Here is a 13,521-nt window from a genome sequence, read left to right on the forward strand (position 1 = left end):
TCCGAGAACATGTAGATCACCAAAGCCCTCATGACTACACAGTGACCCAACAGATACACACCTACAGATGTGAATTATTGGACCAAATGACTTGACTTCTAATCTTCATACCTGTACAAGAAAAATCATTCTCTCCACTACCAAACCCCAAACATACACTTGATCAATTCTGGGATTTGTACTTGGGCCTATCAAATATGGAACTAAAAAAGCCAACATGTTCTACCTGTGTAAACCAGAAAGTTATTCTCATCTTCATGACCCCACATATCCAAACAAATTATGATGACCATACTATAACTAATAAGGTAAAATTATCCAAAAAACACACAAAGCCAAATAAAATACTAATATTTCCCTATTAAAGGATACAAGATACTTTTCATTAAGCATGTTCATTTTTCTCCATCTTTGTTATCCTGTTACTTAAATATTGAGATATAAATTATTTTCAATGTAGTTTATATTAAATGACATTTGGATCAGACAGTAGAAGAAAAAATATTCAAATGCATTTAAATGACTCTCAGTTCAGCTGGTCCCTGCCAGGTATAGGCAAGATGCTCAGGAAATCATTCCAGAATAGGGGGGTGTGGGACTGAAATCTCCACAATGTGATGCTTGGCTAGGATGAGCCTGGAAGGCTATAGATGCCAGGAGAGAGGGGCAAACTACTTCCTACCTTCAAAGGCTCCTTCCACTCACCAGACTCATGGGCTACTGGTGCTGAAATTGATGTGATGGATGGGAGACACCATGCTGGTACAGAGAATCAGTGGAGCACATCCAGGACTGGGAGATGGATTTCTTTGGACTGTTGCTTCATTATCATACCCACAATTACAATTCTCTCCTTGAAGTTTGTGTGGCCTTTTATAAGGTAACTGGGACATGTTTAATGTCAGTGTTCCTAGGATAGACAGCTAGGATTGCCTCTCTGAATAACAACATTAGAAGCTATTTTATGAACTTCAGAAAACAATCCAGACCTCTGAGCTGGTCATCTATAGAGATATCAACAGGTATCCAAGAATCCCTAACTAAATCACTGGCTTCAACTCATTAGGCAACTCTGACCATCAATGAGGTACACTCTTTGAACAAGGTTATTACTGTCAGGAGTCAAGCTTTCAGTGACAAAGGCAGATGGGTAGGTGTGACACATACATGGCTCCTATTTTGCTCCCCAATGTGGTCTTATGGATGGGAAACAACTGGCAATAGGTAGTAGAAGTTTCTATTCCTGCCCCTGCCCTTACATTCCTAAGAGTTGAGGGTTGGTTCCCACATATCTCCAGTCTCTCCTAATTTCAATAACCTGACCAGGATGTTTAGAATTATTCAAATTGCCAATTCTCTAAGACTGTATAAACCATCAAGAACCACAGAATCTATGAGAACTTCAGAGAATAACCCTCGGACACTGCCATTTTAGTGTCTCAGCAGAGGAACAATAATGTAAAATATTAATAAGGTTTACATTTGAATGGGTTCCTTCAGGACTTGCAAGGAAGGAACTGGCTGGAATTTGGACACATCCTTAGAATAATATCAAAGGTTCAGAGGACATGTGAGAAGGCATTGGGCAGGAGCAAGATGGTTATAGTTACGCTTCCTCAACAAGGCTTCCAGTGGGCTGTTTTTAGTATGTAGCATAAGTCATGGAACACCCTGATTTAGCATATGTACTCAAGGTTAAAATATTTGTTTATAAATATGTGCCCTCTTACGTAACCTGCTGGCAGTGTGCCCTCTTATATAACCTGCTAGTAGTGTGCCTTCTTTGCCTGTCCTTAGTATAAAGAAGTCTTATGGAAAAGGCTCAGTTTGGGGGAAGGGAGCAAGGGGCTACTGATACCTCCAAATTAAGCATGCCTGTTATCCCAACAGTGCCTCGCATCTTTTTTAAACTTCTGAACACATAAATTTTGCTTCCTGGGCATGAACTCCATAGAACAACTGGTGTAGTTGGCAGGATCTTCTGTAGGTGAGAGATACATTGACAGTGGATGAGGTTTTCTTGTGGTCACAAGCAGCATAGAGGACACAGTTGCCTAGGTCCTATTAGCATGGACTTCTTGAACAGTTTGGGTAAAGGATGGGTTTTCTGTGAGAATATAGAAGGCTTCAGATTGCTCTGGGGCAAACATAGACCCATGGTGTGGGGTGAACTGAGCAGTGGAGCCCAGGTGCTAGCATATTGCCAAGGATTAAGATGGCAGCAGTGGTCCAGATGAAACAGAGAAATGGTTTGTGGAGCCAGTGCTGTGGTATTGTTGCTTTTTATAGCTCAGAGAGCAAAATTGGATCCTGTTTTATGAGAGACTGCCAAGATGTTACAAGATAAAGATAAGATGTGGGAAATCAGAGTTCAGTTGCTGAAGGACAATCTCCAAACCCTGAAAATACCCTCTGCTACCCCCTCATGGTTCTGGTGAAAACAGAAGAGATGGAAGAGTGGCCTATGTCCACTCTGTATGCCTATATGATTTAGGGGTGTGTGACATTATGTGTAGTGCCCTAAAATGAAGAGATTAGCACTCTTCCTTGCAGCACAACTTGCAAAATTATTAATGACATGGAGGCATTTGGAGGGGCCAAGACCTGGATCATGATGCCATGGCTGAAGGAAAATGAGGCACAAAAATGCAGTTTTCTCCATCAAGTCTGGATTCTGACACTTTTAAACATATTACATAAAACAAGGACGATGAAAAACATAAGCATAAACTTGCCTGTTGCTTTTAAATTATGAAATGAGGGATGTTTAATAGTGTTTGAGGCCAGAAATTGTAGGAAACACATAAAAGAAAGTGGTTGATTGTGTGAACAATGTATAATGTGTGACATAATTAAAAGCATCCCAACAACTAGAAAAAGCATTAAATGAAATGCCAAAGATGAAAACAAAGTGCATCTGGGAAACAATGAGAGGAAGATGAGGAAGGTGAGGGTCAATTTTCCACCTCAACAGGGCCCAGCTCAGCCTATGGCCAGGTTGCTGAAAAGTTAACAGCCCTGCTAAAATAGACTTAGATAAGAAACAGCCCTGAAGAATTGGGTTAGTTACTACTAACCCAATTCCAGAGGTCAATTCCTGGAAAATGACATTAATCAGAGTTCATGGAAGTCAAGGCTAATTTTTTGTCCAGAGCAGCTTGGAGAAAATTGAATGCTCAACCTCTACATTCTCAGTCTCTTCTTCTGTCCCCACTGATGGTTTGAGTATCTTCCCATAAGTAGTGATCACAGATGATGCATAATTTGAATGATCACCAAACATACACTTACTCAAACGTCTTGAAAGGAATAAGAGAGGAGTTGGAGAACTCAGCTGTGCTGTGCATGTCAGGACAAAGTTCCAGTGTGTCTCCATCATGACATGCTCTCTCCTAGTCTTCCTCCTCTTGCTCTACATCGGTGACATCTTCAGCCCTGACACACACTTTACTTGTGGGGGCACCATAGGATCATGAGCTGGACCTTCTGCAAACTCTAAACTTGTGTGGTACATAGATTTATTGGGTCCCCTGAGTGTGGGTCCTTCACCCTCAGACCTGCATTCTCTCTTCTCTTGCAGGGTCTGTGGTCTCCTATGAGTTAGTTTAGTCACCCTCAGTCTCAGAAGCCCTGGGACAGACAGCCACAATCACCTGCTCTAGAGATGAACTGCCAAACAAATATGGTTCCAGCAGCAGCACCCAGGACAGACCCCTGTGTTGGTCATATATGATAATAGTAAGCAACCCTCAGGAAACCCAGAGAGATTCTCTGGGTCCAGCTCAGGGACAACCACCACCCTGACTATCAGCAGAACTCAGACCAAGGATGATGGTGTCTATTACTCTTTATCATCTTATGGTAATGGTGATGATGAGCATCCCACAGTAACAGGCAGATAGGGAAATGAGAAAAAAATCCTTACCTGTCAGTGGCACACTTCTCTCCAGATTCCAGAAAACTGGAGACAGAGGCTTGAGCAAGTCTAATTCAGCTTAACTAGAGATGAGGCCCTTAGGCTGCTCTTTCTTAGCCCTCTGGCCAAGCTCAAAACAGGGTAGGTCAGGGATGGTTTTATGACTATCAAGGCAGAAAGTCAGTTGGACTCAGTAGCACATGCCTCAGTAGCTGGGGAGGCCAAGGCAGGAGGATTGTGAGTTTAAACCCCACCTTGGCAAAAGTGAGGCGATAATCAATTCAGTGAGACCTTGTCTGTAAATAAAATTCAAAATAGGGCAGAGTATGTGACTCAGTGTTTTAGTGCTCTTAACTTCAATCTCTGGTATTAAAAAAAAAAAAAGACAGAATGTCATGATGTTTTCTGAGCCAAGAAGTGAGAAGTTAAGCAAAAATGCATGGAAATACATATAGACAGAGCCATCACTCCATTTTGTGGTCCCTGGATTTCCATATCATTATGACTGGACCTCTCCATTGTCCCAATATTTCAGATTTCTAGCCTCTTGAGTTGCTCAGCACTTCTCAGCTCCTAAAACCCCAGATTCCCATGGCAACCTGGGATCTTGAACACAGAAAACCAGTATAGTGCACAGAGAGGGACTGGCCATGTTTTCCTCTTCAGAGCTCACCCACCATTCACAGAATCTCAGATTTCTCACAGCTCACAGATTTGCCCTCACTGCAAAGCTATGTTGATTGCAGAAAACTGCTTTTTCAGGTTCACATCCTTCTAAGTCAGGTGCAGTTTAATGAGGCATGGCCTCAGGGTCCTGCCCCACTTTAGGATGCCCTTAAGGGATGGTGGGGATGATATAAATCTTCATTCCAGACACTACTGATCCAACAATAGTCATTCTGAAATGGGTTGTGTTGGTTTTTTGACTTTAATTTCAGACTAAGGAAGTATTAAGAAAATAATCTGCATTCCATCCAGGTGCATTCTTACTTCAAGTCTTCAGTGCAACCTAATTCCCCAATTATCAGGACCAATCATGCCCTAATAGACCCAACTTGGTCTAATGATTTCCTATCAAGAGCAGTTCGAGGGGTCCTTAGAAACAGGTTAATGAAGTCATTCTTTTGTCTTCCCTGCGGAAGCAACCTCCTCTGTAAATAAAACCTCTGCACTAGACCCACATAGTATGAAGTCACCAAGATGGGAGGCAAACATTGTGCTAGTTGGTCACTACAGATAGAAAGTGGAGTTACTCCCATTTCCATGCCCTGACTCCTGTTCCAGGAACCCTGGCTATACAAAAGTAGTATCTTTTATTGCAAATGGGTGTAGCCACTCAACTGATTTCATTACTGAGTCCTCAATAGCCATTCAACTTTTTTGTCAATCTTGGTATTATAGAATGTAGGGCACAATCATAAGAGTAATAATGGCAGGAACATATCCCGTTTGCTGCCCTTTACTGGCTGTGACATAAGTGTTATGCTCAGAAGCTCCATGTTAAATATCATGAAAGTGATTTTTGTGCTCCCTAAGTCCATGGATAAGTGTTTAGCAGAAGCATTTATAATGTAAATGAAAAATAAAAACAGATTAAGATCATTTCATTCACAGAAGCTTTATAGAAAAGGAAAACAAGTTCTCTAGTGAGTAAATGACTATTTCACTAAAAACTAAAGTTGGTCTGCCATGATGAAAGGTCTAATGTGTTCATTCTGCTCTCAGGTATCTCAAGCTGTTTCCCATAGGTAATAAACTCATCTTAGGAACTCAGGGTTGCTTTTTGCTGTTTCCACATGGAACAGAGGCTATATAGCCAGATCACCTTCATGAGTGGAAAGCTATGGTTAAGACCCCATGAGTGATCTCCATCCATGCCACCATGGACATAATGAACATGAGCTTCTTGAGCAGAAACATGTGTTTCTAGGGAAGGAAGCTGACAGCCAAAGAATGAAGCAAGATTTTCTGATCACTAAGATCATTTTTTTTTCATTCATAGTTCACTCACTCTTTGTTGAGAATGACTTGACATGGTACCAAAATACCTTTGTGACATTATAAACAATTTGCAATCAGTTTAATAAGAAGTGGTTTTTTAACAGTAAAAACGTGATAATAAATGCAGTCACCTAAAATCAATATTGTATTTCTATGAACAAAAATATGAATTAAAGCCAGAGCTCATAACTTTAAACAGCTAAAACATTGCTTTGATTCATATGCCCCAAAATCATATTGTTTAGATTCATAAATATTGTGATAGTACATTACGTCAATTATAATACTTGATAAAACAGCATATATTTTAAGCTAACATCCTTTTTCCTCAAAGTGAAAATAATTCTAGGAAACATGATTCAGTTTTACATATATGGCTGCAAATACCAAATGGTAAATATTATTTCTGTAAAAATTCATTTTTTTATAATGTAAATGAAAAATAAAAACAGATTAAATATTTCTGAGAAAAGAGTTTCTTTCTTTCAAGGATTCTATACCAGGCAAATCTATTTTTCTAAAATAAAAATGTTATTATAGCTTGTATTCCCCATGTTCCCCCAAATGTACAAGTGTTTAAAGCAAGCTCTCCAATGCAGCAACAATCAGAGGTAGGGTACTTATGAAACAATTAGATCATGAGGGCTCTGATGTCCTCAATGAATTAATCCATGGTGGTTGAATAAATGACTGGGAGGAGAAACCTACAAAATCAAAGGGGGAACATTTTGGAAGGATTTATCTTCTCCCTGGCTACTGCACCACCCTCCTCCTCCCCCTCCCCCTCCCCCTCCCTCCTCTTCTTCTTCTTCTTCTTCTTCTTCTTCTTCTTCTTCTTCTTCTTCTTCTTCTTCTTCTTCTTCTTCTTCTTCTTTCTCTCTCTCTCTCTCTCTCTCTCTCTCTCTCTCTCTCTCTCTCTCTCTCTCTCTCCCTCCCTCCCTCCCTCCCTCCCCCCCTATTCCAGATTCCATGTTCCATGAGCTGACCAACTTCTCTCCATGAAGCCCTTCTATCATGAGTTTTCTGCAATTGAGTCAGAAGATCATAGAGTCCTAAAAAACTGTGAGTCAAAATAAATATGTCCTCTTCAAAGGTGTTCTAATCAGTATATGGTCAGAGTGATGAAAAGATGACTAATAAAAAAGTGTTAGACACAGAGCACATTACTTTTTTTTGGTAGTCTTGCCCATGATTACATCCTAACAGCACTTCTAAGACTAGACAATGACAAGAGATGGTAGCTGGAAAACCTGGAAAATTCAAGTTATCTTGTAAAGCTAACTATATAGGGGAACATAAATCCTAATATATGTATAGTATTGTAACTTTATTTTATATTATTTTATTGCATAAATGAAAAGGTGAAAATTTCACATTTTGAATTGATAATACAAATGGAAACAAAATGAACACACATCAAATTGTGACAGTAACATCATAAACAAAGAGAAGGAATAGCTAAGGGTATGTGGAAAGGTAACATATGCTGATATTCTCTTGAAATTCATCAGTATCAGAGTTTTGCATATGACTGAGCCCTTGATGATGATGATCATATGCTGATGGAACTAATTAAGTATCAATTCAAACTATATTGTTATTTAGGTAAGTCAGTGTGTGTTATACACATAATAGCCACTATGAGAAAATAGGTAAAAAGACATTAAGAGGTAACCAAAATGGTATACTGGGGAATAATCAACCAATCACAATGGAAACCAGTAGTGGAACAGTGAAGAACATAAAAAATAAATAAATTAATTAAAGATAAGTTACATGTAGAAAACATCACATTGACAGAAGTATTTCATTATCATTAATAACATTAAATGAAAAATATGAGACTTGGTTACTCAATACATAAAAAGCCTGGGTCCCCTTTGGTTTAACACATTTTCTCCATTGTATATTTGGAGAAAGGCCACAGATGATTTAACCGTCTTCTAACAAAAACAAAGCACCTGGTCACAAGACCTGGAATTGAAATGACTCCCCAGCTACTGAGAATGTTACCAATCTGAGAGTTTAGGGCAAGTTTGTGTGGGTACAATACACACAGGAGTGAGGCTGGACAAAGGCCCTTTGGTGACAAAGGCTTTGAGTTCACTAAGCAGAGACTGGCTCTTGCTCTGTGAATACTCAACCAGCAGGGGGCAACAGAGCAGTAGACAGAAGCAGACAGCAAACAGGCTGCTGAACAGGATTAGTCCAAGAGTGAAGCCATTTCTCTAATTGCTAGAGATGATGAATATTTTTTTCATATATTTGTTGATTGATTGTATATCCTCTTCTGAGAAGTGTCTGTTCAGGTCCTTGGACCATTTATTGATTGAGTTATTTGTTTTTTTGGTGCTGAGCTTTTTGAGTTCTATATATACCCCAGAGATTAGTGCTCTATCATTTGTGTGAAAGGTAACAATTTGCTCCCAGGATGTAGGCTCTCTGTTCATCTCACAGATTGTTTCTTTTGCTGAGAAAAATATTTTTAGCTTGAGTCCATCTCATCTATTAATTCTTGGTTTTAATTCTTATGCTATAAGAGTCTTATTAAGGAATTTGGGGCCTAATCCTACATGATGAAGATTAAGACTTACTTTTTCTTCTATTAGATGTAGAGTTTCTGGTTTAATTCCTAGGTAGTTGATCCATTTTGAGTTGAGTTTTGTGCATGGTGAGAGATAGGGATTTAATTTCATTTTGTTGCATATGTATTTCCAGTTGTTCCAGCACCATTTGTTGAAGAGACTATCTTTTCTCTCTAGCAATTAGAGAAATGCAAATAAAAACTACTCTAAGATATCATCCCACTCCAGACAGAATGGCAGCTATTATGAAGACAAATAACAATAAGTGCTGGTGAGGATATGGGGGAAAAGGTACACTCATACATTGCTGGTGGGACTGCAAATTGGTGCAGCCATTATGGAAAGCAGTATGGAGATTTCTTGGAAATCTGGGACTGGAACCACCATTTAACCTTATCCCTCTCTTTGGTCTATACACAAAGGACTTAAAATCAGCATACTACAGGGACACAGCCACATCAATGTTTATAGCAGCACATTTCACAATTGCTAAACTGTGGAGCCAACCTCAATGCCCTTCAGTAGATGAATGGGAAAAAATGTGTCATATATACACAATGGAATTTTACTCAGCAATAAAAGAGAATAAAATCATGGCATTTACAAGTAAATGGATGGAGTAAAAGAAGATAATGCTAAGTAAGTCAGCCAATCCCCCAAATACAAATGCTGAATTTTTTTTTCTGATATAAGGATGCTGATTCTTAGCGGGGTAGGAAGGGGGAGCATGGGAGGAATAGACAAACTCTAGGTAGGGCAGAGGGGTCAGAGGTAAAGGGAGGGGTCAGGGGTTTAGCAAGGATGATGGAATGTGATAGGCATCATTATCCAAAGTACATGCATGAAGGCACGAATTGGTGTCAACATACTTAATATACAACCAGAGATAAGAAAAATTTTGCTGTATATGTGTAATGGAAATTGTAATGTATTCCGCTATTATTTATTTTTTTAAAAAAAATCAATAAAAAAAGAGTGAAGCCAGCTCTGAGAGCCAACAGGAGCCCAATTTCTGTCACCAAATTAGACATCAGGAGAGCCCAAACTATGCCCTGGGCTGCAGTGAGCACATTCTTAGGGTCAGGCATACACAAGGTCACCACAGGACACTGTCAAGAGTCCAGGAACAATGAGGACCTTACTGGGAAATGCCCTGTAGGATCCTGGTCATACCTGCCAGCATGGGCAGCCCTTGCTGGGAAAAACTCACTGGAGGGACCAAGCTGAGGTCCAGGTGCTCTAGCAAGGAGCACAGCATGAGAAGATGAGTTTACCACATGTGTCATTTTCTCAGCATGAATGCATAGACCTCCTCCTAATCTCAGGGCACCATTTATCACTGTCCAGAAGTCATCCCAGGGATACTGCTCCATCCTAGACACTTTGAAAGATTTTTGTACACTCCCCCTTAGCCTTTACTCCCACCTTCAGGCATATCTTGCCCAGGCTATATTTCCTATGCTCAGGTGCAGTCTTGGATGAGAGAAGAGGGCATTTGGTCCCTTGTCCCTGGATGGAGTATGCACAGGCAGACTCTCAGAGTAACACTGCCCACCATATGCCTCACATCACATTCCCAAACCTTAAATTAACCTTGGTCCAATGACAGGAACCTCTCATTTGAGGGATCCTTGACAACCCACATTCCAAAGCTCAGCCTTGTGCAAAACTGTGACACTGATGAACTTCACAGAGAACACGGGGCCTAAAGCTGCTTTCTCCATTAATTTTGGATTCTGACACTTTTAAACCTATTACATAAAACATAAATGATAAAAAATAGCATAAACTTGTCTATTGCTTGTATATTGTGGAATGAAGGATGTTAAACAGTGTTTTTGAGGCCAGAAAATGTAGGAAACACATGAAATAAAGTGTTTGATTATGTGAACAAGGTATAATGTGAGACATAATTAAAGCATCTTAACAACCAAAAAACATTAAACAAAATACCAAAGATGAAAAAAAAGCTCATCTGGGAAACAATGAGAATGAGGAAGATGAGGGTCCATTGTCCACCACAGCTGGACCCAGATCAACAGATCAGCCTATGGCCAGGCTCCTGAAAAGTTAACAGCCCTGCTGAAATGGAGATAGAGAAGATACAGCCCAGAGGAATTGGAACAGTGGTCAAGTGTTAAATTCCTGGAAAATGAAATTAATCAGAGGTCATGAAATCAAGGTTGATTTTCTGCCCAAAGCAGCTTGGAGAAAGTTGAATCCTCAACCTCTACATTCTCAGTCTCTTCTTCTGTACCCACAGCTGGTTTGCATGACTTCCCATAACTGGTGGTCACATAGGATGCATAATTTGCATGATCACCAAACATGTATTTACCCAAACATCTTGAAAGCAATAAGAGAGGACCTGGAGAACCCAGCTGTGCTGTGGATATCAGGACAAAGAGTTTTGGTGTGTCTCCACCATGAACTGCACACCTCTACTCTTCCCACTCCTCTTGCTCTACACAGGTGATCTCTTCTGCCCTGTCCCAGATTCTACCTGTAGGGGTACCACAGGATCATGAGCTGGATCTTCCCCAAATGTGAAGTTTATATGGGACATAGATTTATTTGGTCCCCTGGGTATGGGTCCTTCATCTCTATCTCTTCTCTTGCAGGCTTTGTGGTCTCCTATGAGCTGACTCAGCCATCCTCAGTCTCAGTAGCCCCAGGACAGACAGCAACAATCACCTGTTCTGGAGATGAACTGCCAAATAACTATGCAAACTGGTTCCAGCAGCAGTACCCAGGACAGAGCCCTGTGCTGGTAACATACAAAGATAGTGAGAGACCTTCAGGGATCCCAGAGAGATTCTCTGGGTCCAGCTCAGGGACAACAGCCACTCTGACCATCAGCAGAACTCAGACTGAAGATGAGGCTGTCTATTATTGTTTATCATCATATGATGATAGTGATAGTGGTAATGCACTTCCCACAGTGACACAGGCAGATGGGAAGTGAGACACAAACCTCTACCCTGTCAGTGTCATACTTCTCTCCAGATTCAAGAGGACTACAAATAGAGCCTTGGGCAGAACTGGTTCAGCTCATCCAGAGATGAGGCCCCAAGTTGCTTTTTCTTCCCAGCCCTACAGCCAGGCTCAACACAGTGTAGGTGAGGGATGATTTTATGGCCATTAAGACAGATTGTCACGGTGTTTTCTGAAACAGGCAGTGAGAAAGAAAAGCAAAAATGAATGAAAATATAGATAGGAAGAGACATCCCTCCATGTCATGGTCTCTGGATTTCTATATTATGGTTCCTGGACCTCTCCAGGGCCCCAGTATTCCATATTTCTAGTCCCCTGAGTTGCTCATCACTTCTCAGCCCCTGAAACCCCAGATTCCCATGGTAACCTTCATGTTGAACACAGAATACCGGTATAGAGTATAGAGAGGGATTGGCCTTGATCTCCTCTTCAGAGCTCACCTACCCATGCACAGAACCTTGGATTTTTCACAGCTCACAGAGATGCTCTCACTGCAATTTGTGTTGATTGGTTGCAGAAAACTGCTTCTCCAGGTTCATATCTTTCTCATACAGGTTTAGTTTAATGGCTGCTTGAGGCCATGACCTCAGAGCTTTGCCCCATTTTAGGGTGCTCTGCAGGTCATCCAGTTCAGGACAATCTGTTGGGCTACTGAGTGGTCAGCTGTCACCTCATGGGGTCACTGTCTCTTTCAACACAGTACTGCCCCCTTATCTTATTTCAAGACAGCCTGAGCATCATTCTTCACCTCAGAGTCTGATCAATGATGTACAGGTATTCCCAATGTGGATGTCCATGGACTATAATGGTTTGGATAGGTGGTCTTCCAAAGAAGTTCATATATGACAAAATGCAAGAATATTTAAGGCAAAATGATTAGGTTATAAGGTGTAAACTAATCAATGGCTTAACCCATTGATATGGGTGGTAATGGTAGGCACGTAAGCCGTGACTGGATTAGTTAGTTCATCAATGGGGGGCATGTCATTGTGTTTTATATTTTGATATTCTGCCTCACCTTGGCCCCAAATCAATGGAGCTGGCTATCTGTGGTGAGCCGCTTCTGCCGTTTCTGCAGATTATGGTCGCCATTACAAGATGACGCTGGCTCCGCTGTGGTCTGTGACAAACAACTCCTTATCTGGGAGAGTTGGCACATGATTTTTCACCACCCTGTGAGAAAGCTCCATGCGGCAGCTTTGCATTGGGGCTTGGGATGCTTTATTAAGGCTGGGAGGGGCATCCGAGGGAGAAGAAGAAGAAATATCCAGGGCCTGAATAAACTGTTGAAAGAAGATTCTCGAGTTGCGTCTTCCTTGCAGGCAAGGGGTCGCGACAAGTGGTGCCGAAACCCGGGAACCAGAACTTTCAACAGTCAGGCGTGGTGCACTGGTTAGTCCCAGGTAAGTGGGATCCGCGATCAAAGCGGGGTTAGTCCCAGGTAAGTGGGATCCGCGATCAAAGCGGGGTTAGTCCCTAGTAAGTGGGATCCGCGACCAAAGCGGGACAGCTCCTCTGTAATGAAAGAGAGAGCCTTACATTTTATTGCAGCTGCACTGTGTACTTTCGCTCCTACTTTCGCTTTCTTTCTTTTGTGCTTTCTTTGTTGTTGTGTCATGGGTGCCACATCTTCAAGTCCGCTTCTCCTGGCCCTAGATGGCCTGTTACGTTCCAAGGGACTGGAAGTGAAACATAGTACTTTACAGAGATTTTTACAAAAGATAGATATCGCTGCACCGTGGTTTGCATTTTCGGGCAGCCTTACTGTGCCTAGTTGGGATAAATTAGGCAAAGATCTTGACTTTGCTTCTGAGCAGGGCATATTAGAGGGTGGGGTGATCCCCCTTTGGAAAATGGTCCGTAGTTGCCTTACAGATGATAGATGTCAGGAAGCACTTACTAAAGGACAGGAGGTTTTAGAGCGATTGCATGAGGAAAAATCGGAGGCGGCAGAAAGTGAAGTGACTCGGGAGGATGGGAGTGTGCAGAGCATGAGACGGGGGAGGAAACGGTTGTATCCAGATC

At 41.3% G+C, this 13,521-nt stretch overlaps 1 gene segment (V, D, J or C); it reads left to right on the plus strand.

Annotated features, from left to right (window-relative positions):
• The first annotated feature begins 10,873 nt into the window (after positions 1-10,873).
• Positions 10,874-11,467, plus strand: LOC124108985 (immunoglobulin lambda variable 3-27-like). The segment is given in 2 exon segments: positions 10,874-10,974; positions 11,124-11,467. Coding segments are annotated over 2 exon segments (390 nt in total).
• The last annotated feature ends 2,054 nt before the right edge of the window (positions 11,468-13,521 follow it).

This window comes from Marmota monax, unplaced genomic scaffold (assembly GCF_021218885.2).
Source record: "Marmota monax isolate L192 unplaced genomic scaffold, Marmota_monax_Labrador192_F-V1.1 WCK01_AAM20220418_F8-fsc00462, whole genome shotgun sequence".
Classification (NCBI taxonomy): domain Eukaryota; kingdom Metazoa; phylum Chordata; class Mammalia; order Rodentia; family Sciuridae; genus Marmota; species Marmota monax.